This window comes from Tamandua tetradactyla, chromosome 1 (genome assembly GCF_023851605.1).
Source record: "Tamandua tetradactyla isolate mTamTet1 chromosome 1, mTamTet1.pri, whole genome shotgun sequence".
Classification (NCBI taxonomy): Eukaryota; Metazoa; Chordata; class Mammalia; order Pilosa; family Myrmecophagidae; genus Tamandua; species Tamandua tetradactyla.
Genome location: NC_135327.1, coordinates 86,735,178 through 86,762,622, shown reverse-complemented (window position 1 = coordinate 86,762,622; position 27,445 = coordinate 86,735,178). Strand labels below are relative to the sequence as shown.

The 27,445-nt window shown below is 36.7% G+C and overlaps 1 protein-coding gene and 2 pseudogenes across 4 annotated transcripts in view; 2 read left to right on the top strand and 1 right to left on the bottom strand.

Moving 5' to 3' along the window:
- HERPUD2 (HERPUD family member 2) overlaps nt 1-27,445 on the bottom strand; it is a 112,374-nt gene that overhangs the window by 19,981 nt on the left and 64,948 nt on the right. For all 4 annotated transcript variants that reach the window (XM_077119940.1, XM_077119950.1, XM_077119959.1 and 1 more), the window contains one exon: nt 26,063-26,217. In XM_077119940.1, coding sequence (XP_076976055.1) covers nt 26,063-26,217 — 155 coding nt within the window. The remainder of the gene's footprint in view (nt 1-26,062; nt 26,218-27,445) is intronic.
- LOC143678649 (inhibitor of growth protein 1 pseudogene) lies at nt 14,591-15,753 on the top strand (annotated as a pseudogene).
- Nucleotides 19,411-23,309, top strand: LOC143678633 (methionine aminopeptidase 1 pseudogene; annotated as a pseudogene).

Sequence of the window (27,445 nt, the reverse complement as noted above, 5' to 3'; positions counted from 1 at the left end):
TAGTACCTAGAAGTGGGATTCCCAGGTCATATGGTAATTCTATACTTAACTTTCTGAGGAACCACCAAATGGTTTCCACAGTGGCTATACCATTTCACATTCCCACTAATCTATTTCCTATTGGAAAGGATAGGAGTGTTCCTATTTCTCCACATTCTCTCTAACTCTTATTTTATGTTTTTTTAATAGTAGCCATTCAGTTGGGCTTGAAATGGCATCTGTGATTTTGATGTGCATAACCCTAATGGCTAATGCTGCTGAGCATCTTTTCATTAATTTTTTTTTCCATTTGTACATCGTCTTTGAAGAAATGTCTGTTCAAGTATTTTGCCCATATTTTAAACTTTTTTATTGTATAATATAACATATGTACAAAGCAAAGAAAGAAAAAAGCAATAGCTTTCAAAGTACTCTTCAACAAGTAGTTACAGGACAGATTCCAGAGCTTGTCATAGGCTACCATAACATCATCTCAGATTTCTCCTTTTAACTACTCTAGAACATTGGAGGCTAGAAGAAATAAATACATACTTTTTATCATGACAATCAACTTTTTTTTTTAATGAAAATAGCATTTATACAAAAAAGCAATAAATTTCAAAGCACAGCACAACAATTAGCTGTAGAACAGATTTCAGAACTTGATAATGGGTTACAATTGTATAATTTTAGGTTTTCACTCCCAGCTGCTCTAAAATACTGGAGATTAAAAGAAATAACAGGTTTCAGTACTTATCTGGCCCAGGGACCCTTCTGGAGGCTGTAGGTCTCTGGAAAGTTACCCTAGTGCATGGAACCTTTATTGCCCTAGATGTTCTTTAAGACTGGCTGAAATGATTTAGGTTTGGATTTGGCAATTTATGATAGGCAGCAATGTCTAAATGAAGTTTGTGTAACAGCAACCTCCAGAGTAGCCTCTCAACTCTATTTGAATTCTCTCAGCCATCGATCCCTTATTTGTTACACTTCTTTTCTCTATTATGGCCAGAATGGCATTGTTGATCCCATGGTGCCAGGTCCAGACTCATCCCTGGGAGTCTTCTCCCACGCCACCAGGGAGACTTTCATCCCTAGATGTCATGGCCCATGTAGGGACTGAACTGTTGGTCTTATTGTTGAGTTGTAGGATTTATTTGTACATTCTGGATATTAAACATTTATCGGAAAAGTTGTTTCCAAATATTTTCTCCTATTCTGTAGGTTGCGTTTTTACTTTCTTGATACATTTACTTGATACACACAAGTTTTTAATTTTAAGTCCCATTTATCTGGTTTTTTTCTTTTGTTGCTTGTGCTTTGAGTGTAATGTGTAAGAAACCATTATCTAACACAAGTCCTGAAGTTGCTCCCTTATGTTTTCTTCTAGAAGTATTAGTGTTGCTTCTTACATTTGGGTTTTTTATCCATTTTGAGTTCATTGTTGTGGTATGAAGTAGGGGCCCACTTTTCATTCTTCTGCATATCAATACCCAGTTTTCCCAGCACTGTTTATTGAAGACTATTCTTTTTGCATTGAATGGATTTGGAACCCTGGTTGAAAATTAACTGGCCATCAATTTAAAGTTTATTTCTGAATTCTCAATTCGATTCCATTGTTCCAAATGTCTGTCTTTGTTCCATATTGTTTTGATTACTGTAGATTTGTATTAAGTTTTCAAATAAGGAAGTGTGAGTCCCCCAATTTCTATTTTGTTTCATTTTCAAGACGGTTTGGGCTATTCAGACCCCTTATCCTTCCTTACAAATTTGATGACTGACTTTTTACATTTCTGCAAATGATGCTGTTGGAATTTTAATTGGGACTATATTGAACCTGTAAATTGTTTCGGGTAGAACTGACATCTTCATAATATTTAATCTTCCAATCCATGAGCACAGAATGTCCTTCCATTTCTTTAGGTCTGAAGTAATTTTCTGTATATAAATACTTTATCTGCTTGCTTGGTTAAATTTATTCCTAGATATTTTATTTTTTTAGTTGCTTTTGTAAATGGAATTTTTGTCTTGATTTCCTCTTCAGATTGTTCACTACTATTGTACAGAAACACTACTGACTTGTGCATGCTGATCTTGCCACTCTGCTGAACTAGTTTATTAGCTCCAGCAGCTCTGTTGTGGATTTTCAGGATTTTCTATATAGGGGATCATGTCATCTTCAAATAGGGAAAATTTGACTTCTTCCTTTCCAATCTGAATGTATATGATTTATTTTCTTTGCCTGATTGCTCTGGCTAGAACTTTCAATAAAATCTTGAGTAACAGTAGTGGCAGTAGTGATTGTTTCCTGATCTTAGAAAGAATGCTTTCAGTCTTTCACCGTTGAATATGATATTAGCTGTGGGCTTTTTATATGTGCTTTTTATCATGTTGATGAAATTTCCTTCTACTGTATGTTTTTTAAGTGTTTTTTATCCAAATGGGTACTGGATTTTGTCAAATGCCGCTCTACGTTGAGATGGTTATGTTTTTTTCCTCCGTCATTCTATTAATTTGGTATATTACATTATTTTCTTATGTTGAACCACCCATTCACTTGATCATGGTGTTAGATTTGGTTTTCTGAGGATTTTTGCATCTATATTCATAAGGGATAGTGGTCTATAATATTCTTTTCTTGTGGTATTTTATCTGGCTTTGATATTAGAGTGATGTTGCCCTGACAGAATGAGTTAGGACATGTTTCCTTCTCTTCAATTTTTGGAAGAGTATGAGTAGGATTAGTATTTGGTAAAGTTCACCAGTGAAGCCATGTGGTTTGGGGCTTTTCCTTGTTGGGAGGTTTTGGATGACTGATTCAACCTCTTGTTACTGCTCTGTTGAGAGATTCTTTTTTTCTTGAGTTAGTATAGGTACCTCCTTTCTAGGAATCTGTTCATTTCATCTCAGTTATCTAGTTTGTTGGCAAACAGCTGTTCATAATATCCCTTATAATTCTTTTCATTTTTTTGCAGATTCAAAAGAAATGTCTTTTGACACTTATTTCTGAATTTATTATCTGTCTTCTGTCTCCTTTTTCTTTGTCAAAATTTCAAGCTAAATGTTTGTTGATTTCATTAACCTTGTAAAAGAACTAACTCTTGGTTTCACTGATTTTTTCTACCATTTTTAATTCTCTATTTATTTATCCCCACTCTAATCTTTGCTATTTTCTTCATTCCGCCCACTTTGGATTTAGTTCACTCTACTTTTTCTAGATTCTCCAGTTGTGAGTGTAGACCTCTGATTTGAGATCTTTCTCTCTTTTTCAATGTAAGCAATTAGAGCTATAAATTTCCCTCTCAACACTGTTTTTGGCTGCATCTGAAAAGTTTTGTTATGTTGTGTTTTCATTTTCATTTGCCTCAAGCTATTTCTTAATCTTTCTTGTGATTTCTTCTTTGATCCACTTGTTTTTGAAGGTGTTGTTTACTTCCCACATTATTTGTGAACTAATTATCCCTTTGTTATTGATTTCCAGCTTCATTTCCTTTGGGGTTGAAGAAGATATATTGACTGATTTCAGGTTTTTTTTAGTGTATTGAGATTTGCTCGGTGACCTAATGCATGGTCTATCTTAGAGAATGATCCATGTACAATAGAGAAGAATGTGTATTCAGCTGCTTTTGGGTGAAAATGGTTTATATATGTTTGTCAGGTCCAGTTATGTTATTTTATTGTTAAAGTCTTGTACTTCCTTATTGATCTTTTCTCTAGATGTTCTATTATTGAAATTGGTGTATAGAAGCCTCCTGTTTTAGTCTGCCAAAGCTGCCAGAATGCAACACACCAGAGATGAACTGGCTTTTTAAAAAGGGCAATTTATTTAGTTAAAAATGTATAGTTTTTCAGAGGAAGGGCAGCTAATTTTAAACTGAGGTTCTTTCTCACACAGGAAGGCACAGAGTGATCTCTACTGGCCTTCTCTCCAGGCCTCTGGGTTCCAACAACTTTCCCCGGGGTGATTCCTTTCTGTACTTTCAAAGGCCTGGGCTGAGCTGTGAGTGTTGAGATGAGGACTGCTGAACTGCTTGGGCCATGCCACCTTGAGCTCTCTCATTTAAGCATCCAGCCAATTAAATTAAACATCATTCACTGCAGCAGCAGCACACCTCCTAGCTGACTGCAGATGTAATCAGTGACAGATAAGCTTCACATGCCATTGGCTCATAGCCACAGCAACAGAACTAGGCACCTTCACCTGGCCAAGTTGACACCTGAACCTAACTACCACATCTCCTGTACTACTGATATACAACACTCTCTTTCTCCTATCAATCTGTCAATATTTGCTTCATATCTTTTGGCACTCTGTCTTTAGATGCATGTGTATTTATGATTATGTCTTCTTGCTCAACTGACCCCTTCATCAATATATAGTGACTTTCTCTGTCCCTCATTAACTTTTTGTGACTTAAGGTCATTTCATCTGATATTAGTACAGCTATCCCAGCTCTCTTGGTCAGTGTTCTAGTTTACTAGCTGCTGGAATGCAATATCCCAGAAACAGACTGGCTTTTAAAAAAGGGGGATTTAATAAGTTGCTAGTTTACAGTTCTACGGCCGAGAAAATGTCTCATAGAAAATTAAAACAAATCTATAGAAATGCCCAATCTAAGGCATCCAGAGAAAGATACCTTGGTTCAAGAAGGCCAATGAAGTTCAGGGTTTCTTTCTCAAGTGGAAGGGGACATGGCAAACACAGAGTTTCTCCCTCATCTGGAAGGGCACATGGCAAGCAAGGCATCATCTGCTAGCTTTCTCTCCTGGCTTCCTGTTTCATGAAGCTTCCTGGGAGATGTTTTCCTTCTTCATCTCCAAAGGTCGCTGGCTTGTGGGCTCTCGTGGCCATGTCATTCTTCTCTGGCCCTCTCTGAATCTTCCATTCTCCAAAACGTTTCCTCTTTTATAGGACTCCAATAAACCAATCAAGACCCACCCAAATGGATGGAGACATGTCGTCACCTAATCCAGTTTAACAACCACTCTTGACTAAATCACATCATCCAGGGAGATTATCTGATTACAGTTCCAAACATACAGTATTGAATAGGGATTATTCTACCTTTATGAAATGGGATTTTGATTAAAACATGGTTTTTCTAGGGGGCATACTTTCTTTCAAACCAGCACAGTCAGCATCTGTTTCTTTCAGCACTTTAAATATTTTGTCCTACTACCTTCTTGCATCCATTTTGTCTGAGGCAATTTTACTGGGACTCCCGTGTACATAACACATTGCTTTTCTTTTGCAGCTTTCAGGTCTCTCTCCTTGTCTTTGGTTGACAGTTTGACTTCTAAATATCTGGACACGGTTTATTCAACTTTGTTTTGTTTGAGGTTTTCTGACCTCTTGAACATGCATGTTCATTTCCTTTTCTGCCATTATTTCTTTGAATATTCCTTCTGCCCCATTCTTTCTTTCCTCTCCTTCTGGGTCTCCCACAATGCATATATTGGTATCCTTGACAAACTGTATCCCATTGGCCTCTTAGGCTCTGTTCAATTTTTTTTCATTCTTTTTCTTCTCCTCAGAGTGAATCATTTCAATTGTCTATCTTCAAGTTCACTGATTCTTCCTTCTGTCAATTTTAATCTGCTGTTGGAACCCTCCCTGGAATTTTTCTTCTCAGTTGCTTTGGTGTTCTGTATTTCCTTTTTAAAATTTTCTCTTATTGGAGAGTCTCATTTTGTTCATTCATTGTTTTCCTGGTATTCTTTAGTTCATTCTCCATTTTCCTTTATGTTCTTGAGCAAAATGAGAATCTTTTCGTTTTTAAAGTCTTCCATCTGTATATCCAAGGTCTGCTATTCTTCAATGGTTTCTGGGTTTTTATCTTGTTCCTTTGGATGGACTATCATTTCCTGTTTCTTTGCCTGTCTTGTACTCTGTTGTTGTACAGTGTACATTTTAATACTCAAATGTTAATTTTGGGATTCAGTCATTGAACTGTCTCTTAAGTTTGTTTTTCAAATAATGAAATGCAGAAATTTCTTTGAGCATCAGGAGCTAACAAAACAAATAAACCAATGCAAAAAACACCTTTCACAGTCTTTGCTAATTGGCTATGTGCTGGCTGTGCTCTCCTTCAGAGTCTAAGCCTTCTATCAAGATCAGCCTGAAGTGAATATGAAGTGCAGCATCCTCTCCATCTTTTCTGGACCTTTATTTTATCAAAAGCTTGTGCCTCCTTGTGGCTTCAGGATTTTCCGTGTTTACAGCAAGCTGAAAATCCCCCTACTCCCTATGAAATAGATTTTCTCCCCTTCTTGGTGCTTTATTTTATGACTTAAAGCAAGCAATCCTTTACTCCAGGCCACTGTGACTTATTTGTTGCTTATACTGTTTTAACTGTCTACAAGCTGCCTTCGCAACAGAGCAAGTTCTGGTAGGGCTAGTCAAAGACGAGTTTTCTGGTTCTGCCACCTGGTAAACTGGTTCCAACATACAGACACACCAGTATTCACACTGGGGTTACTTTGTTCCTTCTGGAACAGAACAGGAACCCAAAATGTGAGCATAAGCTTGCCCCACAGGACACTGGGGACAGTTTCAGGGAGGGGATGAGTCTAGGCACCATGAGCTTCTACTATCTTTTTTTTTTTTTTTTTGGTCATGGGCAGGCTCTGCGAATCGAACCTGGGTCTCCGGAATGGTCTCCTACCTTTTTTTAAGCTGCATTTTCTTGATTCAGCCCTCACCCAGTTTCTGCAACCCTTTAAACTGTTTCCTGGAGTTTGAAGAAAGTGACTTTACCAGTTTTTGCTAGTTGTTCCAACATCCTAAGGGTAAACAGCACCCTGGAGCAGTTTATGCAATCCTCTTGGTCAACCAGAAGCTATGTTACATAATGCTTAAACCTCATTCTCCTCATACATAATACTGGAGAAAATAGTACCTAGACCTTAGTATAGTGTAACATTTAATGATATTAAAACAAAATTACTAGTTTGTGCTTAAGTGCTCAAACAGTATTAATATCTTTTTATATAAGGGACTATCACAAATGAATTCTTTTAAAAGATCAATATGCCAACAATTAAGCTATCTGCAAAATAAAAGAACACCTTCTTATTGTATCTCAAAATAAAACAAAGACATTCCAATTTATTATATTGGCAAGTACATACCTGTAAAGATACAGGGAATCAGGCTCTTTAATACTTTTTATTAGGAGTGTAAATCGGTAAACTTGTGTAGTACAATTTGTAAAAAGCCTGTAGGAGCCTCAAGAAATCTTAAGAACATTCTAACCCAGGAATTCCTCTTGTTAAAATGTATCCTGTAAGATAATTGCTAATACATAAGTACATTTGGGAATGTTAGCTGTAGTGATGTTTAGTGGAAACCATTCAAATAACCAAAATTTATGATAGAGGACTGCCCCAGTTCTTCACTATTCACACAATCTCTGGCATACATACAGTGGGGAAGCTGACTCAAACTGATTCATAAAGAGCCAATTACTAAAGTTCTGCAATTTTGCATGCCAATCCTTGGTATCTTGAAACTGGTCATGGACGTTTAACATTATACAAATAGGCAAACACAACAAATCAGGGCTTTATTTGGATGTTAAACATTTACCATCATACCACCAGTAACTCTGCAGTTCTCCCCACCACAAAGTTGTTGACTTTGGCCATCTGACTTGTGTTCAATAATGGAATGTTGGTGAATGTGACATGTGCAGAGTCTTTCAGAGTGCTCAGTTGTTTGCTTGCCCTCTTGCATTCCTCTCATTTGCCATGAGGAGAATGTGTCATAGACAGCTTTGCTGTCTCTATGCTGATCCATAGAGAATGAGAAACATGGAACAGACCTGAAAACCTACAGCATGAAGCAAAGCTGCGCCAAGTAACTGAGAGAACCATGAGCAAATAAACGAAAGTGTGCTGTTATAAACCACTGATATTTTGAGGTTATTATGCAGCAGAACCATCTAATACATTCTCCACCAATAGAGGAATAAACAAATTGGCATATCCACATAATGAAAAATCTTAAGACTCTAAATGTTGTAGATTTATACTTAGAAATATGTCCAAGCTACATTATATTTTAAAAGGTTTATAAAGCAGAACAAACAGTATGTTATTTCTACTAAAAAGTATACTTAGAAAAGTGTTTGGTCAGATATTTTTTAATGTTAGTAATGGTTTTTTCTGGGTGGTGGGGCTATAAGCAATTTTTACTTAAAAAAAAACAACAGACAATATAGAAGCGCCCAATGAATAGGATTTCAATTGATTAATTATAAAACAAGGCTATTATTACTATTTCAAGGGGAAAAAATATGAATGTACAAAACAGTGAGTATTCTATAAGCCCACCAGCAATTTTTAGAGTTAAAAGTAAATAAACTTCACAGCTCAGCTGAATGAGTTCAAACAGTCACTCATTATTTATAAATGTGACATTCTAAATGGACAGCCAATGTGATGATGTACATAAATTGCTTTGGTGTTCTCATGTTTCCTCAAAAGCTAGATGGACAAAGAGTCACCCACATTAGAACTTCTCTGTTAAACTGGCAGATTCCTGGGCACCATTCCAAATCTAGTGATATAAAATCTCAGGGAGTAGGGACCAGGATTTAGCAATTTTAACATGCTCACTAAAAACTGAACTATGATAGAAAACTCACGTAGGCTAGTAAAATATAAGGTATAACAAAGTTTGAAAAAAGAAAGCAGAGCTCATATTTTGATGGTGAATTTCAAAGGTCACTAAACTGCTGCTGCACATTAAATGCTTAGACTAGGTTAAATAAAATTTACTGAAAGATGGATGTAAGATCTTTATTAGTAAAAATGACAACTATGAGATTAAGTCAAATAAAATTCATTGTTGAACAGAATACTCTATTGAAATTTCACATATATTGCTTTATGTCCGTTTTTTGATTTCACAAAGTACTCTCTCTAAAGATCAATATTTATTTTCAAGCAGCTAGCACTGGCATTTATTTATTCAAATGTTCAAGTGTAACAGATACACATGTCCATAAATTTGTTTGCTGAATAAATTTACAATTGCTAACATATAGCTATGTGCCAGCTATTGTTCTAAGCATTTTGCATATATTAACTCTTTTAATCCATACAGAAACTCCATTTTTAGATGAACAAACTGAAGCAGAGGAGAGAAGAGACTTGCCCAGGGTAGGAAGTAGACAGATAAAGCCAAGCAGATTAGCTCCAGAATCTGAGCAACCAATAGCTACACTGTCTCCTGATTTAAAAACATTCATCTCATACAGAATCCATAAATGAAACTCAATATCTTTGAAAGGTTTTGCTTCTCACCATTTTAATACTCACTTCTGACAAAAAAAAAAAAGCTAGTTCAGAATCTTTGTTAATTTCCTCAACAGCCTAGTTTAGACAAATTATTAAACGTTTTTACCAATATACCTATGGTCTCATTCTGAGCACCCGAAATTTTACAAGCTTTGTTTTATCACAAAATATATTCACTATGATTAGGACTAAGAGCTGAAAATCTTATCACCCAGAGTAACCAACGTAAACAAGCTATTACATATTCTTCCAGGCTTATTTAGGCACAAAATGCTCTCACTTTCCATAACTACCACCAAATAAAATTGTGTAATATAATCACTCTATAAATTGAGAACTGAACTACCTCAGTCTGCAAAAAAGATAGGAAATTAATCACTTTCTATCAAGTATTTTAAGATACCACTTCATTATGAGAGCACTGCTTTTCCCAAATAACCAAGTTTTGGCTTGTAATGATCATTTTCTAAAAACAAAAGTAGTGTTATATTCACTTTATAAAATTTTACAAAGGATCAGGAAGATGGTAGAATAGGATAGGCTGAGTTGAACTGCTCAGTGGAACAACTAGAGAAGCGAAAGAAAAATGACTGGGACAGCGGTTCAAGGGTGTGAGTGACAAGAGAGGGGAGGTCCTGGATGAAAAAGTGGAGAAATTGGGACAGAGAGAATGGGTTGAGCATGCTCAGTTGTGAGTCCACATGGGGCAAGAGGTGGTGCACAGGAAGGAGCAGCTTCCGAAGGAGTTGGGCCAGCCTCTGCAGGTAGCTTGAGATAGCTTTCCTCTCAGCTGCATGAGTAGGAGTTCCCATGAAGAACCCAGAAACCAGCAGACGTGGTTTACCTGCACACAGAGACCTTTCGTCCAGTGCACAGTGCCTGCCCCACACCTCTGAGACAGGCTGCTATGGGTGCCTGGTAATCAGCAGAAACTGGGGGCTCTCCTTTTGGGAGGAGGGAGAGACACAGAGCCAGTGTGACAACTGGCCAGCAAAAGAGACTCACTGGGCCATGCTACCACACAACCTTTCCCCACAGAGGCACACAGCCCTCAGGCATGGACAAGCGAAGAGGTGCAGCTGAAGAAGCAAGCTGAGTGGCACTGCACTACTCGGCTTTTCCAGGTTGGCTGAGGGCAACGCCATCTGCTGGGAAGATGCAGAAAGTACAGTCTGGCAAACTGCCTACCTACTTTGCTTTCAACAGATCTTCAAGTAGAGTTGCAGCTCCTGCCTGAGATCTGGGCTTTGGTTTGGCAGGGAATTACTGACAAACCAAGAGAAAAAAGGAGATCTTCAAAGTAAACCCAGGCAAACACAAAACCTTAGATGAGCAAGGGAAATTTACTTTCAAAATAAACTTATCAAGATAATCAGATGCCTTGAAACCAACAGAAAATCACAAAGCACATGAGGATGCATACAAATATGCCCCAGCCAAATTACCAAATTAAAACATTGGAGAAGATACAGAATTTGGAACTAATCAAAGATGTTCATACAAATCTTCCAAATAAATTCAATGGCTTGGCTAATGGCATAAAGGATATAAAAAAGACACTAGAAGAGCCTAAAGAAGATTTTGAAAGAATAAACAGAAAAACAGCAGATATCACAGAGACAAAAGATACTGCAGACCAAATAAAAATATACTAGAGACATACAACAACAGATTTGAAGAGGCAGAAGAAAGAATAAGCGAACTAGAGAACAAAACAACTGAATGTGAATGCACAAAACAACAAATGACAAAAAAAAAAGGAAAACTTGGGATTGGATCTCAGGGAAATGATGGACAAGATGACCCACACAAATAAAAGGATCATCAATGTCCCAGAAGGAGAAGAGAAGAATAAAGGGCTGGGAAGATTAGTTGAGGAGATAATGGGGGAAAATTTCTCAACCTTTATAAAAGACATAAATATGCAAGTAAAAGAAGCCCAAGGAACCCTAAATACAATAAATCCAAATAGACACACTACAAGAAAAAGTACTAATAAGATCTCAAATGCTGAAGAGAAGCAGAAAGTCCTGAAAGAGTAAGAGAAAAGCAATTCACCACATACAAGGGAAGCCACATAAGACTAAGTTCAGACTATACCAAAAGGCACCGTGAGGTGAAAAGGCAGTGGTATGGTATATTTAAGATTCTGAAAGACAAAGACTTCCAGCCAGTAACTCTTTGTCAGCAAAGTTATCCTACAAAAATGAGGAAAATTAGTGGCAGAATGCTCACCTTCCATGAAGGAGACCCAGTTCAATTCCTGGACCATGCACTCCTCCCCCCACCCCCACCCCAAAAAAGTGAGGAAGAGATTAAAATTTTCAGCCAGACAAATGCTGAAGAGAATTTTTTTAACAAGAGACCTGATCTACAGTAAATACTAAAGGGAGTCCTGTCAGCTTCAAAAAATAAGACAAGAAAGAGAGGTCTGGAGGAGGGCACAGACTTGAAGAGTATGAATAAGGATAACTTAAAGGATAAAAAGAGTGAAAGGGAAAAGAATATATAGATCTGACAAATAAAAACCAAAGGATAAGATGTAGACTTAAGAAATCCCTTTACAGTAATTACTCTGAATGTTAACAGACCAAATACACCAATTAAAAGATATAGATTAACGAATAGTACAATACTACCTTAGTGTAGCACAATAATGTAAGTATACTGAATGAAGCTGAATGTGAGAATGACAGCGGGAGAAGGGAAAATAGACAATAAAGACTAAGATGATATAATCTAGGAATGCCTAGAGTGTACAATGATAGTGACTAAATGTAAAAATTAAAAAATGTTTTTGCATGAGGAAGAACAAAGGAATGCCTATACTGCAGGGTGCTGAAAATAGATGGTCATTCATATTTTAAAACTTCAACTTCTGTGCTGAGACTAAAGTAAAAAATGTTTATTTGGTGTAAAATTTATATTTTGACTAGTACATTTCCTAATTTAACTTATATGGACAGTTTAACTGAACACCGTAAATACATGGAACTTTTAATAGGGCATGAGATTTTGTAGGTTTGTTCAGATTAGGGTGATGCCACAATAAATCCCAGAGTGATCTGAACAGTGAATAAAGAAGTATTTGCAAAGTCCCCTTAGGGGAATGGGGAGAAAGGGAGTAAATTCACCTTCCCCCATTTGGAAAATTCCTGATATTCTCGCAAGCAGTGGGGACAACCAAATCAATGGACCAAGCCCTCAATCTTGGGGGTTGTTCCTGTGAAACTTATTCCCACAAAGAACAGGCTAAGCCTACTTAAAATTAGGCCTAAGAGCCCCCAGAGAACCTCTTTTGTTGCTCAGATGTGGCCTCTTTCTCTCTCTCTCTCTCTATCTCAGCCAACATGGCAAGCAAATTCACTGCCTTTCCTCTATGTGGGACATGATTCCCAGAGGTGTAAACTTCCCTGACAACATGGGACAGAAATCCTAAAATGAACTGGGACTCAGCATCAAGGGATTGAGAAAACGTTCTTCCAAAAGGGGGAAGAGAGAAATGAGACAAAGTGTCAGTGGCTGAGAGATTCCAGTGTCAAGAGGTTATCCTGTAAGGTACTCTTATGCATTATAGAGAGATTCCTTTTCAGTTTATGGTGTATTAGAGTGGCTAGAGGGAAGCACCTGAAACTGTAGAGCTGTTCTCCTGTAGCCTTGTTTTTTGAAGATGATTGTATAAAGATATAGCTTCCGCAGCGTGACTATGTGATTGTGAAAAGCTTGTGTCTGATGTTCCCTTTATCTAGGGTATGGACAGATGAGTAAAAAATATGAATAAAAAATAAATAATAGGGGGAACAAAGGTTAAAATACATTGGGTAGATGGAAATACTCATGGCCAATGAAAAGGAGGGGTAAGAGGTATTTATGTATGATTTTTTTCTTTTTCCTTTTTATTTCTTTTTCTGGAGTGATACAAATGTTCTAAAAAAATGTTCATAGTGATGAAATGTTCACTATCTGATGATATTGTGAGCCACTGATTGTATACTATGTATGGAATATTTGTATGTTAAAAATGTTTGTGTACGTATGTTGTTTTGTCAAAAAAATATTTAAAAAAAGATACAGATTGACAGAATGGATTAAAAAATATAATCTATCTATATGCTGCCTACAATAGACTCATCTTAGAACCACATAGATACAAATAGATTGAAAATGAAAGGATGGAAAAATATGTTCCATGTAAGCTGTAACCAAAAGAAAGCAGGAATAGCTATACTAGTATCAGATAAAAGAGACTTTTAATGTAAAGATGTCATAAGAGACACGGAAGGACACTATATAATAATAAAAGGGAAAGTTCACCAAGAAGAAACAACAAACATAAATATTTATGCTTCCAATCAAGGGGTTCCAAAGTACTTGAGTCAAACATTGGCAAAACTAAAGGAAGCAAGAGACATTTCAACAATAGTGGGAGACCTTAATACACCATTACCCTCTATAGAGGGTGATAGAACAACAGACAGATGCTCAATAAGGAAATAGAAAAACTAAAGAATGTGATAAGTGAATTAGACCTAACAGATATATAGATTTTTATACCCTAAAACACCAGGATACACATTCTTCTCTAGTGATTATGAAAAGCTCATATGGAAAGTGCCCAGATCATATGCTGGGGCATAAAGCAGGTCTTAATACATTTAAAATATTATAATTATTCAAAGCACTTCCTCTGAACACAGCAGAATGAAGGTGGAAATCAATAACCATCAAGAACCAGAACTTTCATGAATATATGGAGATTAAATAATACACTCTTAAACAATCAGTGGGTCAAAGAAGAAATTTCAAGAGAAATCAGTAAATATCTGGAGACCAATGATAATGAGAATACAACATAACAGAACTTACGGGATGCAGCAAAGGCAGTGCTGGGAGGGAAATTTTTGGCCCTAAATGCCTAAATGCCCTAAATGCCTATGTTTAAAAATAATAAAGAGGGCAGTGCAACAGTGGCTCAGTGGCAGAATTCTCCTTGCCATGCCCGAGACCCGGGTTCAATTCTCCGAGACTGCCCATGCCAAAAAAAAAAAAAAAAAAGGATAAAGAATAAAGAGACTTCTGGCTGCAGATTAAAGGCAGTGGTGGGTAGGGGCAGGTGGTGGGGGTCGAGCAAGCAGCACTGCTAGAAAGGTTGACTGCGCAGCTCCAGCCACCCTGCCAAAGAGGGCCGGTTGGTGTTGCCTGGGCCTCAGTAGCCATGAGGGCGTATCTGCCAATTGCTGGGTTTCGCTTCTCTCCTGACCCAAGCCGCTAGAGATGGACGTTGCTCTTTGGCTGTATGGATGTCAGCGGAATGGAGCTCCTCCTAGTGGCCGAGGGGTCTGAGAGGCTCCCACCTCTGTCGCTTTGGAAAACTGTGGGAAACAGACCTTTTGACCTTTAGGCTAAACCTTGAGACGGTGACCGGAACACTGGGTCACATAGCTCCTGCAGAACACGGCAAGTGGCTCCTCTCCTACCAGGAAGCTTTGAAGGGTAAAAGGGCTGGGGGCTGGAAAGTGCTATTCTTTGAAGAAATTTCACAGATAAACAACTTAGCATTTTCTTGTATTTTACATATTGGCGTAATTGTAATTAAGATTAAAGATTAACTTGATGTTACTTCCTCCTGCCTTTTGAAGTAACCACTAATAAATAGCTGGAGCAAAATTAGCAAAGGGCTCTTGGCTCTAGAAGTTCAAGAGTCCCCTGCTCCCATTTTCAGAAATCTGTGTCTGTCTTAATTCCCACCTGTCAGCAACAGAAAACAAATTCTAAAGAAATTGGATGAATATTATGAGAAATTTAAGCATGAGACCAACATTACACAGAACAGAGTTCTACACTGCATTTAGAGAGTTCCGATTCAGAGCTAGGAACTGGGCAATGAAGAGATTCAGACTGTGGGTCCGATGGGAGAACTAGCCGAGAACCAGACCAGACAAGTGGACAGTCATGTGGAATTTTCTGAGGCACATCAAGAAATTATTGACAGTACTACCAACAGTGGCAAAACCAACCAAGATAAGTAAGAAACTGAGACAATCACTCAAGCAGAAAAACCTAATAATAAGAGATCTTGGCAATCACGCAACAATGAGAATTGAGAAAATGCATCTAATAATCATGATCACGAAGACATCACCTCAAGAATGCTGAAGCAGAAGAAAGCAAAACCATCAAAGAAAAAGAAACGCTCTAAGACCAAAGCAGAGAGGGAAGCATCCCCTGCAGATCTTAGAGTCACCACTGACTCTAACGAACCAAGGTACTGTCTGTGCAATCAGGTCTCCTATGGCAACATGATAGGCTGTGACAGTGATGAGTACCCCAGTGAGTGGTTTCGTTTCTCCTGTGTGGGACTAGATCATAAACTGAAGAGCAAGTGGTACTGTCCCAAATGTAGAGGAGAAAATGAAAAAACAATGGACAAAGCACTGGAGAAATCCAAAAAAAGAGAGAGCGTATAACAGGTAGTTTGTGGACATTCATTTAATAGAGAGGAAAACAAAATAAACCAGTGTATTTATTATAACATTCCCACCTTTGTTGAGGTATAAGGATTGTAAAATGTATATTTTTAAAGAATGTTAGAAAAGGAACCATTCTTCTTATAAGGATGGCAGTGGGGGTTTTTTCCCCCTTTTGTTTACATTGGTACATGTGTAACAAGAAAGTGACCTGTGGATCAACATTTTAGAAACTATAAATACAGGTTTGAATTAAACAATCAAGTGAGTCTCAGACTGACTTTTCTTTTCTTTCATTTTTTTTGGAACCGGAAGCAATCTAACACATTAAAATGATGAAAGAAAAAGATTTCAGTTGATACTTTAATAAAGATGATGCTATCACTTCATGAACAAATTTTTTAAAAATTAGTTATGTTGCTAAAAATAAAACCCATAGCAAATTTGTTTCTTGCTACCACAATATATATATATCCATATAATAATTCAGTAACAGAGGTGTGAATTTAGAAGATTATTTTTCAGAAGGAAAAATGGTTAAATTTTACTGACAAATATTTTATATACTGACTCATTTCCCAAACGGCCATCTTTAAATGATTTGAGCACATTTTATGTTAAGCCAAATGGAAGTGGTCTCATGTCAAATCATGCTTTTACCATCACTGATCACAGAATAACAGTCTTTAATTTATATAAGCTCTATAAACATACATTTCCAAGTGAACTTGCACTTGCTGTATTATAATTGGAAATGCAGCCAGATGCTATTGTGAAACTAAGGTGTATTTCCTTTTGTATGTATGAGAGTTGTACAGATGTGACATTAAGAAATAAATGAAAGGTCCAGTTTAAAAAAGAAAAAAAACAAAATAAAGAGCAAAAATCAAAGACTTAACTGCTCACCTGGAGAAATTAGAGAAAGAACAGCAAACTAACCCTAAAACAAATAGAAGAAGAGAAATAACAAAATTAAAGCAGAAATAAGTGAATTAGAGAACAAACAAACAAAAAACAATAGAATCAACAAAACTAAAAGTTGGCTCTTTGAGAAAATCAATAAAATTAATGGGCCCCTGCCTAGGCAGCAAAAAAAGAGAGGATGCAAATAAACAAAATCAGAAATGAGGTCATTTCCATGAACCCTTAAGAAATTTTAAAAATCATAAGAGGATACTATGAACAACTGTACATCAACAGTCAATTTTGATGAAATAGACAAATTCCTAGAAACACACAAACAAACTTCACTGACTTGAGAAGTAGGAGATCTCAACAGACCAAAGGAAAGAAAGAAATTCAATCAGTCATCAAATATCTTCCCAGAAAGTAAGACCAGGGCTTCACAGGAGAATTTTGCCACATATTCCAAAAAGAACAGCAATCCTGCTCAAACTCTCCCAAAAATTTGAGGGAAAAAGAACACTACTTAACTCAGTACATCAAACTATCACTCTAATACCAAAACTGGATAAATATGCTAGAAGAAAGGAATACTAAGGCCAATCTCCCTAATGAATATAGATGCAAAAATTCTCAACAAAGTACTTGCAAATCGAATCCAACAACACATTAAAAGAATTATACATCACGACCAAGTAGAGTTTACACCAGAACTGCAAGGGTGGTTCAACACAAGAAAATCAATCAAGGTAATGCAATACAAATCAAAAGGGGAAAAAAAATCACGATTATCTCAATGGATGCTGAAAAAGCATTCGACAAAATTCAGCATCCTTTTCTGATAAAAACACTTCAAAATATAGGAATCAAAGGAAAGTTCCTTAATATGATGATGTGCACATATGAAAATCCCATAGCCAGTATAATATTCAATACTAAGAGACCTAAAGCATTCCCTCTAAGAATGGAAATGAGACTGTCACTACTATTATTCAACATAATGCTAGAAGTTCTAGCTAAAGCAATCACGCAAGAAAAAGAAATCCAAATCAGAAAGGAAGTATAAAAACTTTCATTATTTACAGATTTTCCTATACGTGGAAAATCCTGAGAAATCTATGACAAAGCTACTTGAAGTAATAAACACAGCAAAGTGGCAGAATACAAGATTAATGTACAAAAATCAGTAGTGTTTCTATACATACCAATGACCTAAATGAAGAGACAATTAAGGAAAAAGTTCCATTCCAAATAGCAACTAAAAGAATCAAGTATCTAGGAATTAAGTAGGGATGTAAAGGACCTATACATAGAAAACTATCTAACACTACTAAATGGAATCAAAGTTCTAAATAAGTGGAAAGACATTCCCTGCTGATGGATAAGAAGGTTAAATGTAGTTAAGATGTCAATTCTACCCAAATTGATCTATAGATTCAACGCAATACCAATCAAAATTCCAACAACCTATTCTGAAGACTGAGAAAAAAGCTAGTTACCAAATTCATTTGGGAGGTTAAGAGACCTCGAATAGCTAAAATATCCTTAAAAAGAAGAACAAAGTAGGAGGATTAATACATCCTGATTTCAAAGCTTATAAAGCCACAGTGGTCAAAACAGCATGTTACTGGCATAAAGGTAGAAATACTGGCCAGTGGAATCAAATCTAGAGACCACCAAATACATCTGTGGTCAACCGATCCTAAATAAGACCCCCAAATCCACTGAACTGGGACAAAATAGTCTTTTCAATAAATGGGAATGGGAAACTGGATATCAATAGTCAAAAGAATGAAAGAGGACCCCCCACCCCTTATGCTCTATACAAACTCAACTCAAAGTGGATCAAAGACCTAAATATAAGAGCCGGTACCATAAAACTCATAGAAGAAAATATAGGGAAACATCCTCAAGACCTAGTAATAGGAGATAGTTTCTTAAACTTTAGACCCAAAGCACAAGCACCGAAAGAAAAAAATAAATGGGAACTACTAAAAATCAGATGTTTCTGTGCTTCAAAAGACTTTGTCAAAAAGGTGAAGAGGCAGCCAACTCAATGGGAAAAAATATTTAGAAACCACATATCAGATAAGGATTTGATATCCAGTATATATTTTTAAAAATCTATAGATGAAAACAAAAAACAAACAACCTAATAATAAAATGTGGAAAAGATATGAATAGACATTTTTCTGAAGAGCAAATACAGATGGCTCAAAAGCACATGAAGAGATGCTCATTTTCGCCGGCTATGAGGGAAATGTATATCAAGACTAAAATGAGATACCCTTCATACCTATAAGAATGGCTGCTACTAAATAAACAAGAAACTAAAAATGTTGGAGAGGATGCGGAGAAACTAGGACACTTATGCACTGCTGGTGGGAATGTATAATGGCACAGCCACCATGGAAGGCTGTTTCATGGTTCCTTACAAAACTAAATATCAAGCTGTCCTATAACCCAGCAATACCACTACTCAGTACATATCCAGAAGAGCTGAAAGTAATGACATGAACAGACATCTGCACACCGATGTTTGTAGCAGCATTATTCACAAATGCCAAAAGATGGAAACAATTCAAGTGCCCATCAAAACAGGAGTGGATACACAAAATGTGGTATATACATATAATGGAATAATAAATGCAACAGTAAGATGAAACAAGGTCCAGAAACGCAGACAACAAGGATAAACTTTGAGAACATAATGCTGAATGAAATAAACCAGACAAAAAGTATACTTTAGGATTTCGCTAATATGACCCCAGTAAAGGTAAACTTAGTCTTATAATGTAGAATATGGGGGACCTAGAGATAAACAGAAGCTAGAGATGGGTGAACAGTTACCTAATGAGGTTGAACTTAAATGTATGGGAGTGGATAGAAGTGATGGTAGTTCATTAGTAGATTTATAGGTAATATTGCCATAGTGAAGGTTAGTATGATTGAAAATGATTGTATAGAGCCATGTATCTAACCGATTAACATTATAAATATAAATAAGTTCTTGCATGAACCATTTCAAAGGTATGAATCTTGTACAAATAGTAAATAATAGAGGGGTATATGGGGAAAACTACTATTGCATGCTATGGCCTAGATTTAACAGGAAGACATCAGCAATACTAGAGGTAAATAATTGAGGGGAGAGGGACAAGATTCAAAAGGAGTTTTGGATTTTCTCTTCAGTGAAGGTGTGTTTATCTGTTATTTTTCTCTTTGAAACAATGAAAATTGTCTAAAATTGAGAGTGATGATGATTGTATAAATAAGTGAGGCTACTGTGAGATATAAATTGTTTATTTTGGATATTATCCATGATGCCTAATGGATGGGGGTGGCCAAAGGGTACAATGACTGAGAAGCAGAAAGGCAAACTTTGGTGTATACATATGATGAAATATGGCACAGCCACAGACAGGAACAAAGTTGTGAGTCATGCAACAAGGTAAAGAAACCTTGAGAACATAATGTTGCACAAAATAAGCCAGAAACAAAAGGACAAACATTGTATAGCCTCTTTTAGAAAACACTTATAGGAAAACTGGGCCCTAGATTTGTAAGCTCTTATAGCATTCAAATTTATTCCTAGGCTTTAAGTATTATTTCTAGACTCTGAGATGCTATGTCACGTGTGTAATCTGGTATTTCCCTGGAACTCTGGGTACCTGTGTGACACCTAAGACTCAGAATTGGAGTTCTGCCGCTCTGAAAGTCAGCACTGCTACATACAACTGTTAAAGAAATCAAAAAAGAGATCAGGCTTCAGTTAGCAATAAGAATGAAGCCAACCTGGTTGAGATCAAGGTAAATCAGAACACCAGTAAAGGATGACAGTCTCTGTATTTTAGAACTTCACCTACTGTGTGAAACCAAAGGAAGAGAGCTTTATTTTATCCAAAACCTAAATTTTCTGTAGCACACAATCTAACTCAACCTGTCTGGGTGGTTCTTTTAAACAATCCAAACACATGGAGCCCAGAACGGGAACGAGAACTATAATTCAGAATAGCATAATGTAATGCCCAGATACATCCCAGAGTATGTTGAGCAGATTATTAAAAGTATTGGCAGAGCCTAGCCACAGTGAGCAACTTTGTGGCTAGCAAAAGATGAAGAATAATTATGCCCTGCTGTTTTTACCTTGGGTGATGCACCAGATAGCAGGGAAATGTTGGTTTGTTAAGCCTTGCTCCTCTTTCCTTCTAAAACAATATTTGCTTTACCATTTTAACTCAGCTGTGGGTCCACCCCCCTCCCACTTCCTATGAATTGTCAACTTTGATTTTTTTTAATACCCCCCACCTCCACCCCCACCCAGCAAATAAAACAAGTCAAGGCCCCCAAGTACCAAGATCTCATTTTAGGGTTTTCTGATTTGAATTTTTCTTTTTTGTAACAAAATCTGGAAATGTGAACACATTTAGATTTTATATACTTTCTAAAATTTGATTAAAGATACTTAAAAATTAGTCCTCTTGAAATATTTTGAATGGTATCTACCAACTCACTTATGAGAATATTTTTCACAGGTATCTTCAGCCCTTCATTAGAAAGTTGGTACATTTGGTTACCCCATCTTGCTGTTTGTTTCAGATTATGAAAGCTTACAGGGGTGTTTTTTAGAATCATTTGCTGAGTCATTTCCTCAAATCATATTCCATTGTATCAATTAACATATAGTTGTTTGTTTTTTTTTTAACTTTTTTTATTGTGAAAAATAACATATATGCAAAAAAAGCAATAAATTCCCAAGTACATTTTAACAAATAGTTATACAACAGATTTTAAAGTTTGGTATGGGTTACAGTTCCATGATTTTCCATTTTTTCTTCTAGCTGCTCCAAGATACTGGAGACCAAAAGAAATATCAATATATTGATCCAGCAGTCATATCTATCTATAAAATCCTATCTTTGCTATTATACTCTTCCTTCCTTTTCCTCTTTTTTGTGAAAAACAAGATTTATACAAGACAATAAATTTCAAAGTACATCACAACCATTAGCTGCAGAACAGACTTCAGAGTTTTGTATGGGTTACAATTCTACAACTTTAGGTTTTTATTTCTAGCTGCTCTAAAGTACTAGAGACTAAAAGAAGTATCAATACAATGATTCAGCGCTCATGCTCACTTTGTTAAACCCAACCTTCTCTGTACAACTCCAACATCACCTTTGATCTTTTTCTCACTCTTTAGGGGTATTTAAGCTGGGTATTTGAGCTATGGCCATTCTAACTTTTTCATATTGGAAGGGGCTGTCAATAATATGGAATAGGGGGATAGAACTAGTTGATGTTCTGGAAAGGCTGGCCCCTCTGCATCTCAGGACTTATCTGGTCCAGGGACCCATGTTGAGGTTGTAGGTTTCTGTAAAGTTACAAAAACACATGGAACCTTTGTAGAATGTCCTAGGTATTCTTTAGGATAGTCAACATATAGTTTTAAATGTACACAGTATAGACATATCTGTAACAAAATCATTTGAAGGCTTGATAAATTTTAACAAAGTCTGTACATTTTTTAATGAAAGTTAATAGTAATGCTTTACTAAGTACTGCAATGAATTTTTATTTTTAATCCCTGTGCCCAGTTTTGGACTTGAGAGGTTGTTGGTAATAAATGTATGATGTACACCTATAAAAAAAAAGTATTAGCAGATCCCGTCCCCAGCTCTCCTCTCTGCTGGACCATTCCTCCCTCCATTCTTCTCTTCCTCAGTGAGGCACTCCCTCCCCCATAGCTGGCAGGTAGGCAGCATGGTGGCTGTGGAGATGAGACAGATTACTGCAGCAGTGAGGCCAAGTTCCAGTGTCCTGCCTGCATCAAGCTGGGTATCCAGAGCTTATAATTCTGCTCGCAGGAATGTTTTAAAAGAAGTTGGGCTACTCATAAGTTACTATGTAAGAAACCAGAAGATGAAAAGGCAAAGCAAAAGGTGTATTCCTGGACTATAGAAGGTAATATTAACATTGACGTGTGGGCAGGTTATCAATAGACTGGTAAACTCAGACCATATTATCCACTGATGCCAACAAGGCTAGTGACAACTTATATTCAGAGACCAGATTATGTTGATCATCCTTTAGGAATGTCTGAATCTGAACAAGCACTTAAAGGTACTTCTCAAATTAAATTCCTCTCTAATGTAGATTTAGAAGGGATGTGACTCTATGCAGGCTTGCTAGAATAGCAGTGGACATTGCTGCAGGAATGATTAAATCAGGCATAACTACAGAAGCAACAGCTCAAGCTGTGCACTGGCATGTATTGCAAGAAATTGCTATCCCTCTTCACTGATTTACTGTAATTTCCAAAGTCTTGTTGTACCTCAGTGAATGAAGTGATCTGCTGTGGACTTCCAGACAGATAGCCTTTGCAAGGTGATACTGTTAATGTGGATATCACTCTTTATCACAGTGGTTATCATGGGGACTTAAATGAGACTTTTTGTTGAAGATGTGGTTGAGGAAGCACAGAAACTAGTTCAGACCACATATGAGTGCCTGATGCAAGCCACTGATGCAGTGAAATCTGGTGTTCAACACAGAGAATTGGGAAACATTATCCAGAAGCATGCCCAGGTAAATCGGTTTTCAGTTATTGAAAGCTACTGTGGGTGTGGAATCCATCAACTTTTTCATATTAGCCTCTAATTTACCACTCATTCTAGTTTGCTAGCTGCCAGAATGCAATATACCAGAAAAGGAATGGCTTTGTAAAAGGAAAATTTAGTAAGTTGCTAGTTTACAGTTCTAAGGCAGAGAAAATGTCCAAATTAAAGCAAGTCTCTAAAAATGTCCAATCTCAGGCATCCAGGGAAGGATATCTTGATTTAAGAAGGCTGATGAAGTTCAGGGTTTCTCTCTCGAGTGGAAAGGCACATGGCAAACACAGTCAGGGTTTCTCTCTCATCTTGAAAGGCACATGGTGAACACAGAGTCATCCACTAGCTTCCTCTCCAGGCCTCTTGCTCCATGAAGCTACCCGGAAGGTATGTTCCTTCTTCAGCTCAAAAGATCGCTGACTTATGGACTCTCTACTTCTTGTGGCTATGTCATCCTGAAGCTTTCTCCAAAATGCTTCTTCTTTTAAAGGATTCCAGTAAAACCAATCAAGACCTACCTGGAATGGGTGGAGACAAGTGTCTCCACCTAATCAAATTTAATACCCCACACTTGACTGAGTCACATCTCCATGGAGATAATCTAATTAAAGTTTCCAACACACAGTACCAAATAGGAATTAGAAAAACCTGTCTTTACAAAATGGGATTAGAATTAAAACATGGCTTTTCTAGGGTACATAAACCCTTTAAAACCAGCACACCACCATGTCAAAAATAAAGCTGTTGAAGTGATGAAGGTGGGACATGTATTTACAGTTTAGCCAATGATTTGTGAAGGCAGATGGCAGGACGAAACCTAGCCAGATGGCTGGACCACAGTAACGAGAGATGGGAAACAGTCTGCTCAGTTTGAGCACACGCTGCTGGTCACAGACAGAAATCCTAACTTAGGGCTACTTGACGGTACATGGCCTCACTTCACATCCCAATTATTATTTCTCCCAAGATGGTATCATATCTTCTGGCTGTACTATGCATTTTATTGAGAGTATAGCTAGGAAGAGGAAATTTTTATCACTTGCTCTGTTTTGACCATAGATAAGAAAGGACTACAGCATTTGACATATATCTTCAAAAACCTGTCTTGGGTCTGAAAAAGCCTATAAGAATAAAGGAAAAATTTCTCAACTCCTTTCCATGTCCTGCCTCTTCCTGCCCCCTGTCCTGAATAATCTCTGCACCCCTATTTTCTCATTTGCCCTGTGAGCACTTTTATTAAAACCTACTTCTAGTTGTTTTTATTACTGCCACAAGCAGCCATTGATAGCCAGCTGCTTTTCAGGTGAATGGTGAAGATGAGAATCCTTGAAACTTCACCAACAGATGTTGTTACAGACTTCCAAAATTTGATACATATGTGAAAAAATATATGTATACATTTTAAATTCCACATCCAAAATTAACTGAACACAATGTGAACTGGAGTTTGTATTGATTCTGCTCTGACAAGACTACATGCTGTCATAAGTGGACCCATAGTTTGCAGTGATTTAATTCTCAATTGGGAATTGTCATCCCATTCCTCCTCCCCCTAATCATTTAACCTTGAAATTGTGCTTAAGAAAGCACTCCATCAATGAAACTTTCTCTGCACTGTGGACACTGTGCTACCGTGTTAGTGAATGGATGTGTCAAAATTCACTTCGGAAAAAGTTAATCAGACTTTTTCAAATCTAGTATATGACAAAAATAGCCATGCTCCAAGTTGTGACTGCTACTGCAGGCCATGAGAATTTTTTAATATACTGCTATTTCAGACCTCTATTTGGTCTGAAATGGGAGAGGAAAAAAGCTGACTTTCTTCCCCTCTCTTTTTTTATTTCAACAGCATACCTTGGATGTACTCAGAAGAGGGTGGAGGGTGTCTTGCGGAGGATGAAGTGGAAGGACAGTTCTAGGTTCTGTCCAGCTGTGAATAGACTGTGAGTCTGGATTGATTATACAGTATGTGAATATATACTATATCTCAATAAAATTGCATTTATTAAAAAAAAAAAGATCTCATTCTGTGAACATTCTCATTCTTAAAGATGTGTTTTACCTATGGCTTTTGGCTACATTTCCTTCTGAGAATTGCTTAACCCAAGAAGCCTGCTGTAATTGCTAAGTATAAAGTAGTCTTGGCAACCTTCTTGAGAAAATCTTCCATAGAGACTCTCAATACTACAAAGATTCTGGATACTATGAAATGGTTAACATATCCTTATATTATTTCATGGTTTTAATTCTACTTCAGTTGTTACCAACCTGGCTGATGAGGAACACCTGTGAAGCATTTTAAAACCAGATTACTGGACTCTGTTTTCCTCCCAACATACACTCAGCCACCCATTCCCCCCACTCCCAGAAGACTAATTAAGTAGATCTTTTGTGAGATTGAGTTTTTAAAAAAAAACTCACGTTACCTAGATCCTTGCTATTCAAAGTGTGGTCGAAGGACCAACAGCATCAGTATTCCCTGAGAGTTTGCTAGAAATCCTGAATCTCAGGGCCTATCAGACCTACTGAAACAAAACCTGCACCATAACAAGATCCCCAGGTAATTAGACTGAAAAGCACAGCCTAGATGATTCTCATGTATGATTCTCAGCTTATAAAACACTGTTCTAATTCACCTTTTAGTTCTCAAAATATGTAATCAAGTGTATGAATACGTTTCAAATATACTTTAATTATTGTAAAGGAGTTATAATGAAAGTAGGAGTAACTGATTTTTTTTTTTTTTAAGAAACCCAAATTATGATCCAACACATAATTTGGAACTAACACAATTCCACTCACCCTTGTATTACATATGGGAACTGATGGCTCTGTGCAGGGTCAGTTTGTGCTTGTGGAAGGATACGTTGCCTCAATCCTTCTGAGGATGAACTGGCAGCTATAGACAAGGTTTCCTGACTGGATGATGGGGTTGTTGATTCGGAATGATCTGGACTCTATAAAAAAAAAAATGCAATAATTTTTCAAGGAGATTTAATTAATTGCAATCATAAGCTTACAGACATACTATTAAAATGTATTTATGAAATCCCTCTGCAAAATAATGGAATTTTAAATATTTACTGAGTTGAATCTCATACCCTCATACCCAGTATAAAAGGTAGATATTGAATTCTGATGAGACAAAAGACTTAAGAAAAGCAAAATAGCTTAATTACACAACATCCCATTTCTCAACTGAGAAGGCTGAATAGTAGAGTACTTATATATTAAAGAAATCACATACTAATCTGTGAGGATTAAATTAATGCATGCAAAGCTCCTTTCACAATGTCTTGCACCTAGAACATGCTCAATAAATGGTACTTATTACTGTGTCATTTAAACAGCAGCTATGTCCTAGGTACTATATCACACGCCATTGGTAACACACTGGTTTAAAATAACAAGGAATATGGTAGGAATAAGATCTAGAATCTGATATTAATAAAGAGTGTTACCTTAAAGATTACTTAACCCCTGAGTCTCAGCTTTCTTATAGAAAATGAGATTGAACCAGATGTTAAAATTTCAAATGTACTTTCAGAATTTTTAAATCCTCATGCTCAAATGATGTCATTAACTCACAAACTCAATAACCTTAAACAATATAAATATAACTTCCTGAAAACCAACCTAATTTGTTGCTGTTTGAAAATAGTTCATGTTAAATGTTTTATATGTATTTAAAACAATGTATATTTTCACATATTATAGGTTTTGTACTTTAAAAAGCTGGATACAATATGATTTTAACATCCTGTCAGGTTTATTATATTTTTCCTGTACATTCCAATTGACACGATGTCTCTTTGTATGTCTGCCTTTCTATATTTTGCCACAAGAAAACATCCCAAATACAGAGATCTTTTGTAAAACTAATGAAAGCTTTCTCTGCGATGTTACTGCAGACAAAATAGATACCAAGACATCTTATTAAGGAGTTGATTTTTAGGGACATAAACTGAAAAGACTTCTTCTTTGGTAAGATTTCTCATTAAAAAGACCATTATAATATGGTGTTAATTTAAACACTGAATAGAAGAAAGGCTTAGCCATTTGGCAGCACAGCCTAAATTTTCTAGAATTTAGAAATCTAATGATTTCTAAACCTCATTACATAACTCTTTCACGATCATATTTTTAAGATATTTTCAAATCCCCATGAAACTTCTAAGCCATGAA